This window comes from Fusarium flagelliforme, assembly GCF_020744385.1.
Source record: "Fusarium flagelliforme strain FIESC 12 MPI-CAGE-AA-0113 chromosome Unknown B0J16scaffold_2, whole genome shotgun sequence".
Lineage (NCBI taxonomy): Eukaryota > Fungi > Ascomycota > Sordariomycetes > Hypocreales > Nectriaceae > Fusarium > Fusarium flagelliforme.
Genome location: NW_025763504.1, coordinates 1,640,152 through 1,659,327, shown reverse-complemented (window position 1 = coordinate 1,659,327; position 19,176 = coordinate 1,640,152). Strand labels below are relative to the sequence as shown.

At 48.3% G+C, this 19,176-nt stretch overlaps 8 protein-coding genes across 8 annotated transcripts; 5 read left to right on the top strand and 3 right to left on the bottom strand.

Annotated features, from left to right (window-relative positions):
• The first annotated feature begins 1,513 nt into the window (after nucleotides 1-1,513).
• Nucleotides 1,514-3,211, top strand: B0J16DRAFT_332725 (uncharacterized protein). Its single transcript, XM_046126744.1, has one exon. The coding sequence runs from the start codon at nucleotides 1,705-1,707 to the stop codon at nucleotides 3,175-3,177; it is 1,473 nt and encodes a 490-aa protein (XP_045986184.1). The 5' UTR covers nucleotides 1,514-1,704; the 3' UTR covers nucleotides 3,178-3,211.
• Nucleotides 3,212-4,527: 1,316 nt separating this feature from the next.
• Nucleotides 4,528-6,459, top strand: B0J16DRAFT_332714 (uncharacterized protein). The gene has a single exon (XM_046126742.1). The coding sequence runs from the start codon at nucleotides 4,657-4,659 to the stop codon at nucleotides 6,265-6,267; it is 1,611 nt and encodes a 536-aa protein (XP_045986183.1). The 5' UTR covers nucleotides 4,528-4,656; the 3' UTR covers nucleotides 6,268-6,459.
• Nucleotides 6,460-6,871: 412 nt separating this feature from the next.
• B0J16DRAFT_57240 (ADC synthase) lies at nucleotides 6,872-9,819 on the top strand. The gene has a single exon (XM_046134080.1). The coding sequence runs from the start codon at nucleotides 7,099-7,101 to the stop codon at nucleotides 9,595-9,597; it is 2,499 nt and encodes an 832-aa protein (XP_045986182.1). The 5' UTR covers nucleotides 6,872-7,098; the 3' UTR covers nucleotides 9,598-9,819.
• Nucleotides 9,768-10,771, bottom strand: B0J16DRAFT_332710 (vacuolar protein sorting 55). The gene is made up of 2 exons (XM_046126741.1): nucleotides 10,253-10,771; nucleotides 9,768-10,175 (listed from the first exon to the last, which is right to left on the bottom strand). The coding sequence occupies exons 1-2, from the start codon at nucleotides 10,503-10,505 to the stop codon at nucleotides 10,042-10,044; spliced, it is 387 nt and encodes a 128-aa protein (XP_045986181.1). The 5' UTR covers nucleotides 10,506-10,771; the 3' UTR covers nucleotides 9,768-10,041.
• Nucleotides 10,772-10,882: 111 nt separating this feature from the next.
• B0J16DRAFT_57266 (ribosomal L28e protein family-domain-containing protein) lies at nucleotides 10,883-12,474 on the top strand. Its single transcript, XM_046134082.1, has 2 exons — nucleotides 10,883-11,038; nucleotides 11,159-12,474. The coding sequence occupies exons 1-2, from the start codon at nucleotides 10,971-10,973 to the stop codon at nucleotides 12,039-12,041; spliced, it is 951 nt and encodes a 316-aa protein (XP_045986180.1). The 5' UTR covers nucleotides 10,883-10,970; the 3' UTR covers nucleotides 12,042-12,474.
• Nucleotides 12,475-12,480: 6 nt separating this feature from the next.
• B0J16DRAFT_332707 (Sec1-binding region of Mso1-domain-containing protein) lies at nucleotides 12,481-13,689 on the top strand. The gene has a single exon (XM_046126740.1). The coding sequence runs from the start codon at nucleotides 12,828-12,830 to the stop codon at nucleotides 13,560-13,562; it is 735 nt and encodes a 244-aa protein (XP_045986179.1). The 5' UTR covers nucleotides 12,481-12,827; the 3' UTR covers nucleotides 13,563-13,689.
• On the bottom strand, nucleotides 13,690-16,752 carry B0J16DRAFT_332706 (rab-GTPase-TBC domain-containing protein). Its single transcript, XM_046126739.1, has 4 exons — nucleotides 16,417-16,752; nucleotides 14,959-16,342; nucleotides 14,311-14,892; nucleotides 13,690-14,259 (listed from the first exon to the last, which is right to left on the bottom strand). Exons 1-4 carry the CDS (start codon nucleotides 16,588-16,590, stop codon nucleotides 13,919-13,921), a joined length of 2,481 nt encoding a protein of 826 aa, XP_045986178.1. The 5' UTR covers nucleotides 16,591-16,752; the 3' UTR covers nucleotides 13,690-13,918.
• A 584-nt stretch (nucleotides 16,753-17,336) lies between these two features.
• On the bottom strand, nucleotides 17,337-19,051 carry B0J16DRAFT_57247 (PAP2 superfamily-domain-containing protein). The gene is made up of 2 exons (XM_046134081.1): nucleotides 17,928-19,051; nucleotides 17,337-17,877 (listed from the first exon to the last, which is right to left on the bottom strand). Exons 1-2 carry the CDS (start codon nucleotides 18,832-18,834, stop codon nucleotides 17,513-17,515), a joined length of 1,272 nt encoding a protein of 423 aa, XP_045986177.1. The 5' UTR covers nucleotides 18,835-19,051; the 3' UTR covers nucleotides 17,337-17,512.
• Nucleotides 19,052-19,176: the final 125 nt, after the last annotated feature.

The following is a 19,176-nucleotide window of genomic DNA, read 5'->3' as shown; positions in this document are numbered from 1 at the left end:
GGGCGTGATCTTACAGTAGTATGTTCTAGAAGCGTAATAAATGTAACTAAATAATTTCCCATGTTAAACGTCGCATTAACTCTTGAAGTCAACTTGCATCAATTATGAGGAGACTACATTGTTTTATGCTCCTAGGTTAACACACTCTTAGCTTAAGTTCTGGATTATACTCTTCAAACTAGCCGTCTTCTCCTCACTGTGACTATCATCAGTATATACCATAATAAGAAGATGGAATATCGATCAAGACGAGTCTGTTTTAGTGGATTTTAGTGAAAGGGGGTTACACCAGAGGCCGTTAAGATGGAATAGGACGGCCTTTTGCTATGAGCTATAGATGGGAGGCTAAGAACGAACAAGGCAGAAAAAGCAAGTCGAAGCTAGTGGTCATTATCCATAGATTGGTTAGCTATATAGCAAACCTTCTATACCTGTTTGCTTCCGATTTCTTTCAGTGTGAGCTTGAGTTGGAACAAAGAGTGACACGCTGGGTATATCTGACTCTATCGGCCAAGATGCTAAGTAGTATTCACCAGCTGCAGGGTTTCGTTCTGCTTGAGCGACTGCATGGCATTGGCATATCTTTGGCGTTTATTATACCTACGATTTAGTTAATAAGATTTGACATAGCCTCGCTGATGGCGTGGCCAAAAACCAGGATATCTTTTGCACATGAACTGGATGTATATACATAATACCCCAAGAAAGCTTTCTATATGTTCCGCAGAGATAGATGGTTACTCAGTAGCTAGAATTATTATTCTTACCTTTCCGATGGAACTTCCTGGTTTACTAGGTATTTAAGATTTATTTAGTAATAAACAGTAGGTAACTAGGTAGGTAGTAGGATTGGCAGTGACTGACACTGGCAGACTGTTCAATAAGTAATAGACTAAAATCTCTGGCACTGCGTGCCAACTGGCAACCCAGTTACCTAGGCAGTTGTTAATTTGCATTTATCTTTTGCTGTATCTGTATTTCTTGCTTCCTCTCTTTTCTTCCTTGTTCACATCCTCAATCTTCTAACTCTTCTCTTATCGATCCATCTTTCTATGAGCCATCGCTACTTCTTTTGTAGATATGGCGCCTCAAAAGCGCTTTGGAACCCTTATGAAAGACTTTCAAGTCGCAAAAGGGCAACGGCAACAGGCAAAGCCTCGACAATCAAAGGCTCGACAAGCAAAACCTCAACAGGCAAAGCCTCCACAGCCTAAAATATCGAGTGCTTTCAATGAGTTCGCGAATTTCGTCAGTGAAATAGAAGATGATTGCTTTATAGACACTGCCAAAGATTCACAGAATGTAGGATCTGACCACGAAGAACCTGACAGCCCAAGTGCTGAGGAGGATCAAGCTACCGAAGCTGATCACGACCTAGAGGGTTTGGGAACGAAGAAGAAACAGCGTTCCAAGAGATCCCTGAGAATGAGCGAACATGTTCTTGATACCTTGATCAATGAGATTAGGAGGGCAAGTAAAGTTGACGACGATATGGATGATGGTAAGCTTCTCTCCCTCTTTGTGTGTGTATCTATGTGTCTGTGTCTTTTGCCCTTTTCTGGATTATTTTCTTCGATATCTATCAGTTTTCGTCTCTTTCTCATCATAAAGAAGTCTTAAGCTAATCTGTCTTATTACCTCCCAGGTCTCGAAGATCTTCCTGAAAACATCAGGGAAAACATAAGCAGACATGATGATCTGTATATGGAGATCACTGGGCGTATTTTCACTACAGCTAAACTATACGACGACGAAACATTCCATGATTCTTCGTATTCCTTTGAAGTGCTTCACTTTTTACAACAAAACGCCGACAAAGTGAACCAAGTATGCAGTTTCTTCTTAGATCCTACGGTACGATCATATCGGACCCGTGCTGCAATCGGCAGGCAGCTGGCGCCTTCAAAACAAGGGCCTCTCTTCAGAGATCTTGAGTTCTTCCCTCTGACGAAGTGTGCAAGCTCTATACCCAACGTTTGCGGAGTATACTTCGTACGTGGAATCCGTTCCGTAATTCAAGTCCAAAATGTCAGTCGGGACAAAGAAGATGCTACCCAGAACCCAGACCGTCTCCAGGGTCAAGATGTCCAGAACCAGGATCAGCCTCAGAATCAGGATCAGCCTCAGAATCAGGATCAGCCTCAGAACCAGGATGAACCTCAGAACCAACATGATTCTCAGGGCAAGTATCAACTAGATGATCCAGTCTACATCGGCCAAGCGGCCTGCATGAAGCCCACCGCCACTGGAGCTGTTGGAATTCGCCGACGAGCAGCGGAACACCACAAGGGAATATTGAAATGCAAAGTCCCAGGAGAAAAGTCGCAAGGGATTCATGCCTATCGTCGGTTCGCAGAAGAAGACGTACAGCAGGTGGAGCTTGCTGTCCTGTCAGTGTTCCCTTTCCTAACAGCAGAGATGGGCGAAGATACCATCCGTGCATACACCTTCTTGCTCACCATTGCCGAATCAATCGACGTTCTTCTCCTCAACGCTCTAGGAACAAAGCCATGGAGCAACATTCCACTCTGTATCGGCTCATGGGATGGCCTGCAACGCTTAAGGCCCCCATCATTACCTTCTCGACGTTTCGAAGGTCTCAATCGAGCTTTGCCGATCAACCAAGGCTGCCCAAGAATTGGTGGGTTGATTGTAAGCGCCAGCTGGACGCCGTCTGAGCTGCAAGCAATCATCACTATTGTCGAAGAGAACGAGGACAGGATGTACTTACCAGCGAGATACGGCCTTACTATCGAGTACGAATTCCTAATGGCACAATTAGCACTGGTGGGTATCCACAAATCGAAAGAAGAAGTTGTTTTCGGATATCGCATGCTGTCCAGCAATCCGGACTCGGGTCTCATCACCCGACAAGCCAGTAAGTGGAAACGAGTCTGGCACCAAATATACAACGTGAAACAGCATTTGGAGGACAATGACCTGATTACACCACCGGAGGGGGACAATGATCCTTGTTATCATATCCCGGCTTTGGAGTCGGGCCACTTAACCTCGTACCACATACGGGATTTGTTGAGAAACACTGGTTACCCTGATGTTGATCATTGCTTGTTGGTGAAGAAGTTCTGGGTCACCTACCTTCCGAGGCTGGTACAAAAAGATGTTTGGGAGAAAATTTCAGGTAATACAGCCCCTCAAAGGATTTACCACAACTAACTCAGAATCATAGGGGAACCACCAGACATATTGTCGGCCAGATGTATTAGCAAACAAAGTCGAGTCTTCCAACGAACAGTAGCCGTTGTACTTCATTTTACACGCTTGCACGCTGCTGGTAAATTATTTACTACCTCCAGCAACCCAAGACGGATTCCGTTTGCATGGCCAGATCTAATTCAGATCTGGCATCGAGCTTCAGCGCATTTATTGGCTGATAAAATACCACGTGAAGAGATCCTCCCCGGTGGACCCATCAGTATCTCAAACATACTGAAAGACTTCCGGGCTCGTCTCAGAGACCCATCATACTCGGAGGCTCTTCCATTTTGGCAGTATGAGGTGTCAAAAGATTCACCTACCAATTGCACCACTCTGCAGCCATCCACTTTTCACAGTCACCTTGGCAATGCTTCTGAAGAAGAGTCGGGAGGAGTGGAAGAATCCGTTGATGAGTCGTATTCATGGCCATCGGAAAAGGACCACTTTGAAGCCGTTGCTTCGACACACCAGATGCTAGCTATTACTGCTATGCACAGGGTTCGAGAACCAAAGCGTGTGATCAAACTGAAGGCCAAACAAGCAGCACCATGTGCCTTGGCACAAAACAAACCCTCTACACTCCGAGTCCTGACGTCGAGAATGATCCAACATCACCAAATTGAATTTGGGAACAACAATGAGGAATACAAAGGAGATGACAGTTTTTGGCAAGGCCTCTTCATCAGTCTCGACAAATCTTGGGGCCCCATGACGAAGAGGCAATTAAAAAATCGATTTGGTTGGGTCCTGCATCTAGTCCGAACAGGGCGTCTAACTGAAGAAGCCCAAACGGCTTCAGCTGTACTGGAGGAGTATTTGCTCAAAAGTTCACTGACACAAACACACCCCTACAATTATGATATCGAATATCTCAACAAAGATCTTCTAAATCCAGATTTGGCTACAGACTGGGTCCGGAAGTTTCTGAACTACAATGGTACTTTACAAACAGTCAAAGAGAATATCGATGCCCGTATGGGAGACCTCGACATCCGGGGGTTCTGCTGGGTTTACGGCTTGTTGATTCCTCAAATTTGGGAGGAAGCAATGACCCGCCAAGGGCACACGTATCCGGCTCTTGAGCAGATACACCCCCATGGCAGGCTCACGCATTCTGGCGGAGACGACCAGCTTCACCAGGCTAATGACCTCCAGTGTATCGGTTCGATAACTTCCACATTGCCATCGCAGCCTGTGGCCCTAGTTCAAGAAAGCAGCCAGATAAAATTCAACAAAGGAACAGCAAATCTTAACACAAACCAGTATATCAGTTCAATAACTTCCACGTTGCCATTGCAGCCTATAGCCCTAGTTCAAGAAAGCAGCCAGATAAAATTTAACAAAGGAACAGCAAATCTTAACACAAACCAGTATATCAGTTCAATAACTTCCACGTTGCCATCACAGCCTATAGCCCTAGTTCAAGAAAGCAGCCAGATGAAATTCAACAAAGGAACAGCGAATCTTAACACAAACCAGTATATCAGTTCAATAACTTCTACGTTACCATTGCAGCCTGCAGCTCTGGTTCAAGAAAGCAGCCAGATAAAATTCAACAAAGGGACAGCAAATCTTAACACAAACCAGTATATCAGTTCAATAACTTCTACGTTACCATTGCAGCCCGCGGCTCTAGTTCAAGAAAGCAGCCAGATGGAATTCAACAAAGGGACAGCGAATCTTAACACAAACCAGTATATCAGTTCAATAACTTCCACGTTGCCATCGCAGCCTGTAGCCCTAGTTCAAGAAAGCAGCCAGATGGAATTCAACAAAGGGATAGCGAATCTTGACACAAACCAGTATATCAGTTCAATAACTTCTACGTTACCATTGCAGCCCGCAGCTCTGGTTCAAGAAAGCAGCCAGATGGAATTCAACAAAGGGACAGCGAATCTTAACACAAACCAGTTCGAGTCAGTTATTGAGCCTCAACCTTTTTCCCCTCCGCCTTATCCTCCACTGCCACAAACAGTTGGCAAAACCAGGCGATGGCACCCCAACGAGGACCATTATGTCAGGTATCTCACAACACTCCCAATACCCGTTAAAGAGAAACTTCAGAAATTTCACCAGAAATTCAGGTCTCGCTTCCGCTCGCAAACCGCACTGGACCAACGATTGAGGAAGTTCCGAGGCAAGGATGACGTTTCGCCGGACCAACGAACGGGGGAGTTCCGAGACAAGGATGACGTTTCGCGTCGCAAGAAATGGACTTCCAATGAGGACGAATACATGGAGCAACTCCTGCAGACCTGCGAAAGTTGGTCTGAAATTCATAGCAGAATGGAGGCAAAATTCTCAAAAGGGCGAACAATACCCGCACTCACGCACCATGCCATACTCAAGAAATACGATCTTTCTGGAATCGGCAAAAAATGGACCAAGGACCATGATGAGTATTTGAAAAAACTCCTGCAGACCTGCGACGATTGGTCTGAAATTCATAGCAGAATGGAGGCAAAATTCCCGAAAGGGCGAACGTTACCCGCAATTCAGCAACATGCTGAACTCAAGAAATACGATATGTCTAGAGTCAGTAAGAAATGGACTAAGAACCAGGATGAGTATTTAAAAAAACTCGTCCAGACCAAGGTCCCTGCGGCCCAACATGCCGAGTCTTTGAAAGCAATGTTCGGTGTTGAACGAAGCAAAGACGCTTGCAGAACGCGACGTGTACAGCTGAAAATCTCAGCACCATACGCCGAATGGTCGCAAGACGAAGTAACATTCATTTACAACCACCGAGATCTCAAACTGTCGGAACTATGCGAGAAGTTCTGGAGAATCTTCGGGGACACACACGCTGAGGCAATGATCTGTGACAAGCATAAATCAGTCAAGAATGAACCCTGTTGCCCAGTGGCTAATGTTCGTATGTGGACCGAAAGAGAGGAACAATTCCTCAGGGACAGGCTGAATATGAAACCGGCCAGTCTCATCGCTAGCTTTCAAGCACAATTTGGCGAAGAATCAAGAAGCGTGGTGGCAATACGAGCGAAGTTCCACAGCATGAATTTGAACAAGCGCAGCCGTGCCGAGCTGTAAGATCGCGCATAACGTCACAGAAAGAGAACACATTCGGGTGTTAACACTTCATGTTATTCTAGCGACTTGCGAGGTTTACTGTCTCAGTCTGGGAGCCCTTGATCTGAACGCGGCGACTTCTTCACGAACAATGTTAACCTGGGCACTATGTAGGCAAAGTGTTAGATTATGTTTTGCTGTGATCAATACAATAACCTAAGTAGTATGTTCTTTCATCTCTGTCGTAACAAAGGCCGCCAATCCACAAGCATCCATATGAGCGTGGATGCTGTAGGATCCCTCCCGGAGTGCTGCACCGATTCTTGTTACAATAAAAAAGCCATTATAGTAACTACGGCGCAGCAATGTATCATTTTGTTAGTTATGTTACTACTGTAATAATTATTCATCTATCATGGATGTTGACTGTACATATTACTGACGGCGGCGTCACCACTACCCTACAGTAGCATGTAATCTCAATCCTAAGTAGTAGGTACTTTTCTATGACTGAGTCATGTGGCACGACTTTTGTCAACGGGAGAACACCACAAGATTGATATCAAACAATTAAGTTTCCAAGTGCTTTCAACTTTCACCTGGGCTGTCCGATCACCTGATAATCTTCGGCCGCAGCTGCGAACTTGCAGTGGCTTAACGTCTTCAATCTGCGGTAGCGGATGCCGAGTCAGCACCGGCTTGTAGGGCAAAATTTGAAATTGTAAACTTACTTATTCAACGCCGAGAGCTTGTCGATTTTATCTCTGACCTCGCCCCAATTGCGAGTTTCTTTTTCAACTCACATCACCTCTCGACCATCTCGTACAACACTTTGCATAATTCTATTAAAACATGACCGTAGGCCCTGAGCCCTCGGCCAAGGTGCCGAAGCGTATTCTCTTCATTGACGCCTATGACTCGTTCACGAACAACATTGTCTCACTTTTGCGAACACTTCTCGGAGCAGATATATTCGTCATAAGAATCGATCTCTCAGTCGTCGACAGACTTGATGAGAACGATGCGCCTGCCAAATGGACGGAGCAAGAGTTTCTCAACAATCTCTCTCAGTTCGATGCAGTAGTTTGCGGCCCTGGTCCTGGATCGCCACTTAACCCAGAGGATGTGGGAGCTTTCAACCTGCTCTGGGATCTTCCCGAGCATTGCCAATTGCCTGTTTTGGGCATCTGTCTTGGTTTCCAAAGTCTACTTGGAGCACATGGTGGGGTCGTGAGAAGATTGAAGAGGGGCCTGCATGGAATGGTGAGAGAAATTGAGCACCAGGGAGAGGACATCTTTCGTGGAGTACCATCTTTCAAGGCTACTCTATATCACAGTCTGTGCGTGGATATCGGACAATACAGTGATGGTTGGAAGGAGGAGAACCGTTGGAAGCCGACTTCGGAGTTTGCACCTTTGGCATGGGCTACAGAGATAAGAGATGATGGGCGAAGAGAGCAGATTCTGCAGGGTGTGCGACATCTCAGGAAACCCTTCTGGGGTCTTCAATACCACCCAGAGTCTGTTTGCACAGAGAAGAATGCACAAGGGGTCATCATCAACTGGTTTCAGGCTGCTCTGCAGTGGAGCAGATATCACGGTCGACAAGTCCAGGGGCCTTTACTGGAAATTCAGACTCTCTCACCACCGAACCATCTAGAGTCTGCAGCTGCGCATAAAGAACGCTTATCGGGAGAATGGTGGTCGGCATCACATGTTGAGACGGGGTCCCTGCGAGACTTCGCGAAAGCAGCAGAGTACACACATCGCGAAATTTCTCTACCCCAAGGAGCTGGTGTACCGGAGATTGTTGAGGCGCTGGGATTGGCTGAAGGAGAATCAGTCATTCTCGATTCATCAAGCTCAAAGAATGGTGATGCATTGGCCTTGAACAGCATTATTGCTCTAGACGTCGAGCAAGCCCTTCGAGTTGAGTACAACGTGTCGAACGATTATGTCACCGTCCGACTTCCGGGTAAAGCTGGTAACAAGGATGAGACCGAGACAGTCAGTCTCGAAGATGGCGCAGTGAAGGTCTGGGATATAATTTCAGACTTCTGGGAGAAGCGAAGCTATCCTTCTGGGTTCGACCAGTCAAGGTCAACCTTCAAGGGTGGTTTCATGGGATTTGTCACCTATGAGATGGGTCTTCACGGCCTCGAGAAGAAGATGGTCCCAGATAATAGGGGTCACGAGAGACCTGATATCTGTTTGGCATGGGTCACCAAAAGCGTCGTTCTGGATCACCGAGCTGGTGTCGCATACGTCCAAAACCTGAGACCTCGGGGATCGGACGACCAATGGCTCGAAAGAATGACGGAAAATATTCAACGATGCTTATCTCAGAGAGCCTCGAAGGGAATTAACAGCATCAACGGGCATATTAACGGCAGCTCTGTTCAGCACAAGAGAGTAAACATCACAACACCGCAACCCGATAGATACGAGGAGCAGGTTCGAGTGTGCCAAGACTTTATTGCAGCCGGAGAGTCATATGAACTTTGTCTGACATCACAAACCACGATGGAAAGGCCTTATTCTCGAAACAACGAGAACACCCCTTGGCATATTTACCAAACGTTGCGAAACCGACAGCCCGCTCCTTTCGGATCTTTCATCAGACTTGGTGGCGCCACAATGCTCAGCTGCTCCCCTGAACGCTTCCTGCGTCATGATAGTAACGGGCTGTGCTCAATGAGGCCGATGAAGGGTACCGTCCGCAAGTCAGAAGCTGTGTCGACAGTAGCGCAGGCAGAGAAGATCCTCCATGTGCCCAAGGAAGTAGCCGAGAACCTCATGATTGTCGATCTCGTACGACATGATTTGCATGGCGTCTGTGGTGTCGGTCATGTTACGGTCCCTGATTTAATGAAGGTGGAAGAATATGCCACTGTCTTCCAGATGATCACGGTTGTTAATGGACAGCTACCTGGACGCAACGGACATAAGCCTCACGGTGCTCGTCGAAGCAGTTTTGACTCTCACTGCCCATATACTGGCCTAGATGCTCTGGCTGCAGCTCTCCCTCCCGGAAGTATGACAGGAGCGCCAAAGAAACGCAGTTGCGAGCTCTTGCAGGTTATCGAGGGCCACCACGAGCGAAGTCTATACTCGGGCGTCGTAGGGTATATGGATGTCACCGGTGCAGGCGATTGGAGTGTCACCATCCGAACTATGTTCCGATGGGATGATGAGGAGGCTCCCGCTCAAGAAGATGAGACCGAGCCCAGAGAAGTATGGAGGATTGGAGCTGGAGGTGCGGTAACTATTCTCAGCACGCCCGAAGGTGAAAGGGATGAGATGTTTACCAAACTTGCCGGTCCCATGGGTGTATTCAGAGACGCAGCTTGAGTGCCAGTTCTCAAGGGAAAGGCTAGATTGGATTAGACGTTTGGGCAGGACTGGCGCAGCATTTGACCTTAGACATGATACCTCAACGTACACATCGTCGGAGTTTTTGGGGTTGAATTTCAACAGCATAGACAGGGAAAGCAAGCATTACGAAAATAGTAGAAGATGATACGATTTATATGACGCCCATAAAAAGAATAGCATTGGCGACCGACTATAACCATCTCATTGCCGTGACCCCCCTTTGTGAGTAGCCGAGACCCATGTTTAAAACCCCGCTGAATGCCAAATGTGACTCCTTTGTCTTCTGTGATCATACACGCGTTGTACAGGCTTTATGCTAGCAATTACCCTCCTCTTTCCTGCTGAAAGGCGAAATGCCTTCTCAGTCGCTGTTTCATCTCATTTATCCTGACTTCATGCGATCCTATCGCGCGCGCGCATTTAGAACTCTTGCTCCTCGTGGAAGAACATGCCGAAGCTGACAATGGTTCCGTAAATCAATAGACCGCCAATTATGGACATAGCCATGGCTTGAACTGCGATGAGGCCGGCGTGCGCGAGGACAACGGGAAGAGCTGCACAAGAATTAGCCACGTGAACGGTATTGAACCCTGCGCTAAACCGCTACTCGACCAGGAACAGTGAGACTTACCAATTCCCATAACAACAAAGAATCCTGTAAAGAAGCGTCCAAGATCTAGAACCGCAGCACCGGAGCTCTCGACGAAATCATCGGGATTGGCGCAGTGTCCGCAGATCCAGTTGGGAATGGGCGCAATGACGAAGGTGGCAACGACGAGAAGAGGGTAGTACTCCTTCCATAGTGCGCAGGATAGAATAACGAGGAGGAATCCGACGGCGAGCACGAAGGAGAGTGCGATGATTGTTTTGAGACCGGCAGTCATGTTGGGCAATGGTGTCTATATTGAACTGGTATGCGGCGATTTCGGCAAATGAGATTCCCCGCGGGGAGAGAAAGGAGATGTCGTATCGGTCGAAGAGATATTATAAAGCCGTATGGCGACAAGGCGGCGAGATTCGGGGAGTTCGGTGAACGAGAAATGTTGATGGTGAGTTACGCGGCTAAGCTGGGTTCCAAACTTGATGCTATCGCAGCTGTCATGGTACGTACTGCAGGGTGACGCAGAGCCACGGCGCAAGCGGTTCGGAGAAACCAGTATCCGCTGTGTTAGCCACCAGGGATGGAATGCGGTAATCAAGCCTCTGATTGGCCCGCTGGTGGTGGCTTATAGTGGGCTCTAGCGATTACCTAGCTCGATATCTTATCGGCAAAAAAAGTTGCAAGAATCTTCATAAACCACCAAACCTTCGCATCCTCTCTTCCGCTACCAGCTTCCACATCCTTCACGATGGCGTCCGACGAAGTCGTTTGGAATATAATTTCTGGTTCAGGCGGATTTTGCAGTTTACGTTTAAAGTAAGCCTCTCTTTTCCTCATCGTTCTTCAAGATCTTGCTGTTCTTCCTCTTCCCTGAGGCGCAACGAGACACAAGGAGCACAAGACACAAGACAGCGGTGTTGCTAACTTCTACAATAGAACACCCCACACTAAAGCGAAAGAATCGGCATTCTGCCGTTCGGAGTACAATGTCACAGGCCTATGCAATCGACAATCATGTCCTCTCGCCAACACTCGCTATGCCACTGTGAGGCAGGAAGGAGACAAGTTATACTTGTTCATGAAGACTGCGGAAAGATCGCATCTCCCTTCTAAACTCTGGGAGAAGCGTAAGCTTTCAGCTAACTATACTGAAGCCTTGTCTCAGATAGACAACCTCCTGCTCTACTGGCCAAAATGGGCCGTCCATAAATGCAAGCAGAGGGCCACTCGCCTTACGCAAGTTCAAATCCGCATGCGCCGCATTGCCGCTGAGGAGGAAAGACTGGGCGAGAAGCTTGTGCCCAAGATGGCACCCAAGATCAAGCATCGTGAGCAGGCCCGTGAACGCAAGGCCGAGGCCGCTGCCAAACTCGAGCGAACCATTGAGCGCGAGCTTGTTGAGCGTTTACGACAGGGAGCCTACGGTGACCAGCCTCTCAACGTTGACGAGCACATCTGGAAGAAGGTTCTTAACGCCATGGAGCGTGAGGGTCAGGGCGAACGTGACACGGATATGGACAGGGGCCTTGACGAGAATGGCGAGGAAGCTGAATGGAGTGAGGAGGACGACAACCTCGAGAACCAAGTCGAGTACGTGTCTGACATTGGCGAGAGCGACGATGAGCTTGGTGACCTCGAGGAGTGGCTCGGCAGCGATGAGGAAGACGAGGAGAACGACGACGACGACGACAGTGAAGAGTCTGAGAGCGAAAAGGCTGGCAACAAACGAAAGCGTGGAAAGGCTATCAAGATGAAGAACAAGAAGCCCAGACAGCAGGAGAAGGAGAAGCTGATGTTGACCAACGACCTATCGTGGTAATTGCTGTCCACAAAGTAAAGCCTCGGCGTTTGAGGAGTTTGCGTTTTCTAGAAGAAGCTGAAAAATGGGAGAAGAAAAGGAAAGGAAAGCATCATGGTGGTCCTTATCTTATGTCATTTGGGCGCATTACAGTACAAGATTCTATTTCTGCGAAGCTGTTTGCTTGGCAGTTGATTCATATCAAATAGACTGCCGTTTAATGAGCCCATTGGCCCAGCTGTGACTTTTTCGTAGTCGAAATTGTTCATCATTTGAAGTCCTACTTGCTTCTATCAAAGTAAAGTTTTAAACAAACTTTTATATACAGTCAGGAACTGCCCACTATCAAGTCCCACATATGTTCGTTTTCTTACCTTGAATTGCCCCGCCCAACCGCAGCGCATGATTAGCTCAGGCAGCTATGAAACTCTCCAGCCCACTTGCATTGCATATCCAAGAATCCCTGCGTCACTTTCACCTCCAACCCAACTCTCCCCTCTTTAAACTCGCCAGCGTTGACCTTTTCTCGACCCTTGCAACAACCTCTAATCCTGATTCTATATAAAACATAGCAGCTGGCTGCACACGAAATCAATTGCGAAGGCAATATACTGCGCTCACCGTCACAAGCCTCAGTTACAACATAATCTTACACCCTGGACAACGATACCGCTCCTTGAACCGACTGCGAACAAACCCACATCACGAGACACGCGCGCAACCTGTAGCTCTTAAGCACCCACCGATGCGAAAACCCATCATTGTATTGTCTACGGAATTATTATCATAGGATAAACATATTACATTATGGCGTCTTGGTACTCCAACCTTGTCCAAAAGACGTCATCTCAAATCTCCTCTCTTCGCCAGAACCTGCTCTCAGGCGAACAAGATGGCGACACCGAAGACGATACTCATGTATGCCGCGTCCTCCGCGGCTACTACACTGAAAAGGGACGCCCATTTCCCGCCTGGCTGCCACCCGACCCTAAGGCCCCAGCTCAGCAACCCGTCCAACCCACGATGACGCCACAGGCCGGTCAGCGCTTCGGTGCCCAGGGGCAACAGCAGCATGGAGGTCTCAGCAGTCTGTGGGACAATGGCCCCCAACAACAGCAGCAACAAGCACCTCAAAGTCTCCGCGCTGGAGGTGGACGCACACCCGCCTCGCTACAACCAGGGGGCGGCGATGTTTCTCGACGACCACTACCGAGCCAGCAGCGTGCAGGAAGCTACCAGAATGCAGGTGGTCAGTTCGGTAGGCCCGAAACTGCGAGCGTGCCGCCTGGTGGTGCTGGTACTGGAGGAGGATCTGCACAGGACAGGCTACGACAAAGGCTCTGGGGCGGCGGCGGATCACGTACGACAAGTCCGCAGGCTGGAAGTCAAGGACCTTTTCAGCCTCCAGCTGGTAATAATGGAGGTGGCGGTGGTAATTACGAGGACCGCTTTGGTCCAGGCGGGATGTATGACCAGGCAAGTGGCGGCGGTAATGCTGGTCTGAGGAGAGGATTGCCTAGTGGACCGCGAGGATACAGGTAAAGGAGCCTTGTTTGTAGAAGGCAGCTGTACACGTAGGAGCCTCGAGGAGCGAAGATGGAGGCATGTTGTATGTATGGCGTTCACGTTTCTTGGAAGGATAGAAAGGCGTTTCACAAGAAGATAATGGATTTTTACTTCTCAACATCATCCTTTAAACAGTAAATATAAGATATATCATGTATCCCCTTCGGCAGCCGCACCTGACCGAACTAAATCAAATGTTGCTCAAGTTGCCGTAATACCAATAACTCCCTGCAAAAGTTGACTAAACGCCTAGTGAAGTAACCCCTTGACGCGTAAAAGTACACTCAACAAATCTTTGTCCAACAAGATATAGCGAAACTGAAGACAGACTCTTACTTGCTCGGCATACCATCACCGTTCTGAGCCACAGTTGTCCTGGGAAGCACCTCCACCTCCTTACTCAGCAGCTTGCGCAACTCAGGGGTAATCGTCTTTGGCTGCGGTGGGGGTGCCGCAGGCTCATTAGCTTTGCCCTTACTGGGTGTCTTGCCATCCTTTGAAGGTCCTGACTCTGCTGATTCCGAAGGACCAGAGGCGTTTTTGGGATTGAATCGAGGAGCAGGGAAGTTTTGTTTCTTGTCAACTGCCTCGACAAGTCTCTGGAATCTCTTAAAGAGGCTTTCTGCTCTAATGAGAGTCGCTTCGAGATCGATTGTACCGGAGAGCTCATTGACTAAATATTGTCAGCATACGATCGAGTCTTGTTAAGAATGTAAATACGCACCATATTTGAGCACCTCATCAAAGTGTTGCAGATGCTCCATAATAACATCGCGGTGTCTCTCGAGAATTGCCAACGCAACAAAAAGGTGGAAGTTGGCGCTCATGTAGTCTGTCCACAAACCTTCCCATAATCGCAGAACATCCAACCATTCAAACTCGCGTTTGTACCATACCAGGAGCATTCGGAAGAAAAAGAAGAAGTTGGTGCTGTCAGCCTTTTGAAGGTGGTTCCAGAGTACAGGATCCATGAACTGCACGAGCTGATCTAGTGTCAGGAGTTGATTACGCATACCAGACTGATCTCGCAGGAAGTTGCGTTCCATACGCCCCATGAACTTCTGGAAGCCCCAAAAGGCCACAGCATCATCCTGGATTACAGCGTAGATCGGCGCCAAAAGATCAGACATTCCCTGAACATAACCGAGATCCTTATTGTACTCGTTGTAAGTCAGGAGCATTTCCTTCATTTGCTCGAGATGCACGTTGGTGCCAACTTCGGCAAAAGGTGAGCTCGGGTCAGGATGAGGAATATCTTCTCCCATGAAAATAGGCACGTTGCGGTCTGTTCTGTGGACATCCTTTTCTGTAGAAATCGTAAAGTTAGCAAACCCTTCAGGGGAGAAAGGCTGAGGGATGGTGAGCAACTTACCAATTCGTCCTTTTTGCTCGCGCCACCACTCTCCTGTCTCGCCCTCGCCTCCGTCGCCCTCGAGTCTCTCCCACCAGGCCAGCTTAAGCTTGTAGTATTGGTCGCGTAGAGAGGCCATCTGAGCCTTTCGATCATCAGCAGTACTGTACCAGTCATAAACGCCGAGGAGGAAAAGCCAGGCCTCCTTTCGGACCCCATCATCAGGATCCAAACCTCCATGGAAGACTCGTTCCTTCACTTCATCAATAGTTACGGCTAAGCGGCCAGTTTGAGGATCGAAAAAGGTATTCCACTCTTTCATGGTCACTGCCTTGCGACGTTCTTCGAGTGAGAGGTTGCTGGCGCCTTCTAATAGCTCGAACTCGCCAACATCAGTATCCTCAAGCTCCATCACGTCGTGAGCGGACCATATCCTTTGTCTCCGATCACGATCGCTCTGCTCCTGAATACCCATAGCCCAACGAGCTAGATATATTCTGGCGCTGTCAAACTCATCCTGGAGTGTCTGGACTTCAGGATTCCTCAGTAATCGTCTTACTTGCGGTGGCAGATTCGGGTTCTCGACAATATCCTGGGCCGCTCTTCGTGTGAACGTGGTGACTTTGCTGAACTTCTCCATAAGATTCCAGCCGGTCTCCTTGATCAGCTTTACGAAAGGGTCCATCTCCGCATCTCGGTTTGAAGGTCCCCCCGCACCGCGTTGCTGCGCTCCTACTGAGTTATCCTGGCGACCAATTTGCGACGGGCTGGATGTAAGTTTATGACCAAAGGCTTCACTATCCTCCTTTGACGGCTCGAGCAAGTAGATGTTAGGTTCGGCACCTGATCGCTCAATCTTAATATACCGACGCAGCCACTTTACAACCTCATCACCACCCCAGAACATCTGACCAGATTCTCCAAAAGGGTCGAATGTGTCGCGGGTCATCTTCTTCTTTTGAAGTATCGTGCTTTGGCATTCATTGTCGTGGAAGAAGAGCGCAGGGAAGCTGTCGCCCGCACGGGAGTTGATGATGACGGACCCATACCACCAGCCAAGACTGGGAGGACGAACGAGAAGCGAGTAGACAGCGCTCACTGGAATCGCAAAGGCATATCCTCCAACAGATCCAACATGGCTCGTAACGGTCGGTGGAGGAGGTACCAGATAAGACTGTTTCGGGGGCGAGTCTCCATCACAAAGGTCGACCTTGACGTAGATGCTAGCAGAGTCGCCGAGCGACGATTCGGGGATCCAAGCAAGAAGTAGGTCTGAAGAAGCGATATTCTGTGAATCATGAGAAGAAGAGGAAGAAGGCCGCTCTTCATTATGACCTCTTTGTTGGAGAAGTGCGATATATCCTGGGATGTTGTCCTTTGAAGATGGTGTCGGGTGCACATAAACCTGCGACTGTCAGCTGCTGTCCAACGCTCATCCAAATGCAACTCGCGCAATATGTGGATTCAGAGTCTACTCACCTTGCTCTTGGAAAAGAGAAGTTTGACGCCTCTTCCTGTCTCGGCATTTCTGATAGTGTTGTATTCGCCCTCTTCATCGTCGCTCAGCGCATAGAAGCTGTTTGATGGTGACGCAGATCGTCTCGAGGACTGCTGTGGCGGGGCATCACCTGCCCCAGTATCCTGCTGCGACATGGCGAGAAGTTGAGCTCTTAGCTCTGAGTTGTGGCGGGTGAAATCTTGATCTATTCACTTGGTTTACTGCAGAGGCAACACAGATAGAGTTTGTATATAAAAGAGAAAGCGTTTAAATGGTCACGATGAAAAAAAAAGAGATGCGTGGTCGTTGGGTGGCATGTGAGTAAAGGCAAGCATGAAGGCAGCTGCTGTCTCTTGCCCAAACGGATCACAGATGACGACGTGCCCCGCCACAGCAGCACCCCACCTCGTGTTATCAGGAGTACTTATGCTTGTGGCTGAATTTGGTGCAAAATCGACGATTTCAACTTGGGTCGTAAGTACCCATGATAATCAACGCTTAACAGGTTGATCACGTCCACGTTATCATGACTGCATTCATTGGTAGGCGAAGGAAATAATCTCACCAACGAGCGTCGTCACAGGCATACGGAATGGTTTCAATATTTTTCACACCACGCACTGAAAATACGTGGATGCCGACGTAAACAACAACAAGGGGCGAGTTTATTTCATACTTTTGGACACTACATCCTTTAGGGTGGCAGAAAACTTGACTTGGTAGCATGCATTTCAATCCTCGGCATTGTCAACAGATTATATTGATCGTATCAATTAAGGTTGTTCCCTCTTAGGGTTTATGGACATCAGGAGCCTGCTACGTAATGCAGGTATCTGGCTGACCGCATGGCTAGTATCATATTCTCACAACTCCCGTCTGCGCACCTTCGGCATGTCTTTTCGATCATCTATCGGACAGGAGATGATCGACGATGCCACTCTCGAAGAGTAAAATACCATACTCTCAATATCGGCGTGGACTGCCTCGGAAGTTCATGCTCAAGAACCCCTTACAAAAACATTATTAAAAACAAAAAGGTCATGGGGCTCGTTCTTCTTTCCGTCCATTTTGGACTTCTCAAACATCCTCAGTCATGAGACCACTCTGGAACTCGGGTTCGACAGCCGTTTCAGGATCGGTCCAGTTCACGGGCTTGTGGAGGCGGAGCAAAGCCAGGAAGTAGTCTTCGACAATGCAGAAGTTGAGCAGGAAGTCATTGCAGTTCCAAGCAATCGCGCAGACCATGGCACCAGCTACTGCATCGAGGATGAAGTGGTTGGCTGTAGCGACAATGGCAGTCAAGATCAGAGCTGGGTATGACAATCCTAGAGCAACGATAATGAACCGCTTCAATGAGTAGGGTCGCAGGCCGGTGACGGGGATGGTAGCGACTGTAAGACCGACGAGGAGAGAGTAACCGAAGTGCAGCGAGGGCATGGCAGCTGTAAGTGAGTTAGCATTGTAGCTTTGTGTATTTGTGAGTTCCACTTACCATATTGGTTACAGAATTTGTTAGTGGTCCAGACGCTGCTCTCCCCAGTGCCACTGTGAACAGTGTCGACAAAGCCAAAACTCTTTGATTCCTCGGCATCAGGGCCCTTATACTCAGTGTCACTCAGAAGTCGAGGCGGCATACAAGGCCAACTTGTGAAGACGATAAACGCAATCAAATTACACATAGCCATAGTTCGTCGGCGGGCTTCATAAAGAGCGGGACCAGCAGTTACATTATCGGAGCGCACGCGACCAGCAGCACAACGGCGATGGCGGGTAGTTGTGAAGTAGTAGAGCACCACGAGGAACATAATCGTACCGGGAATGTGGATGAAGGAGTAGATGCGATTGATCCAGTGAAGAATAGTTGGTCGTGCGAGGAACCATTTCTGGAAATCAACCTCCCAGAAGATATGAAGACGTTGTTCGAGGTGGATAATCTGTAGGGCATGTCGGCGGGCTATATCGACGGTACCCTCATCGAGAGTCAACGCAGTAATTGCGCGACCAACCTGGTAGACGAAGTAGATGAGGAACCAGTACCAGCACTCAACCAAGAAAGGCAACTTTTTCAAAAGCCGACTTAATAGACGATCCTCAAATACATGAGTGTTTGGTGTAGAAACGATGCGCTTGTAGCCAAACACTTGCAACTTGCGACGGCGCAGACTGGATTGTGTATTTTTATGAGAGTCCAGTCTTGGTGAGCGCGAACCACTCCATCCACTCATCAAACTGTCTGTTGAGTCTCGATTCGGTAGGTCATCGGAGCGCTTGTAGCTCTTGAGGCTGGCGAAGCCTGACTTGTTGGTCCAGAAGTTGTAGTCCTTGCTGCGGTTGAAGTAGGCGCCTCCAAAAAGGAGGGTCACCACGACAAGTGGTTCGAGAAAGGAACCGACTCCCATGCTGAAGAGAGCTGGAGAAATTTGACTGTAAAATTAAGCTTATTCGTAGTGAAATGCCTGATCTGATGGTGTTGACGAAGCTCTATGTCAGTCATACGAAGCGGTAGGTCGTCACCCCTGCCAAGCCAAGGTTTGGCAAACGAAAGTAAAGAGAATGCAAAAATGGTATCAGGCAAACAAATTATTGCAAAACTGTAAAAAATTATAGGAAGAAGAGTACACACAAGAAGTCGTTTGCAGGAAGGGCGGCGGCGGGTTTTGATGAACGAGAGAGACCAGCGGAACGCTCGGGCATAGACTTGATATTGATATCCATGGCTAGTATCTAGGCACGCTACAGGA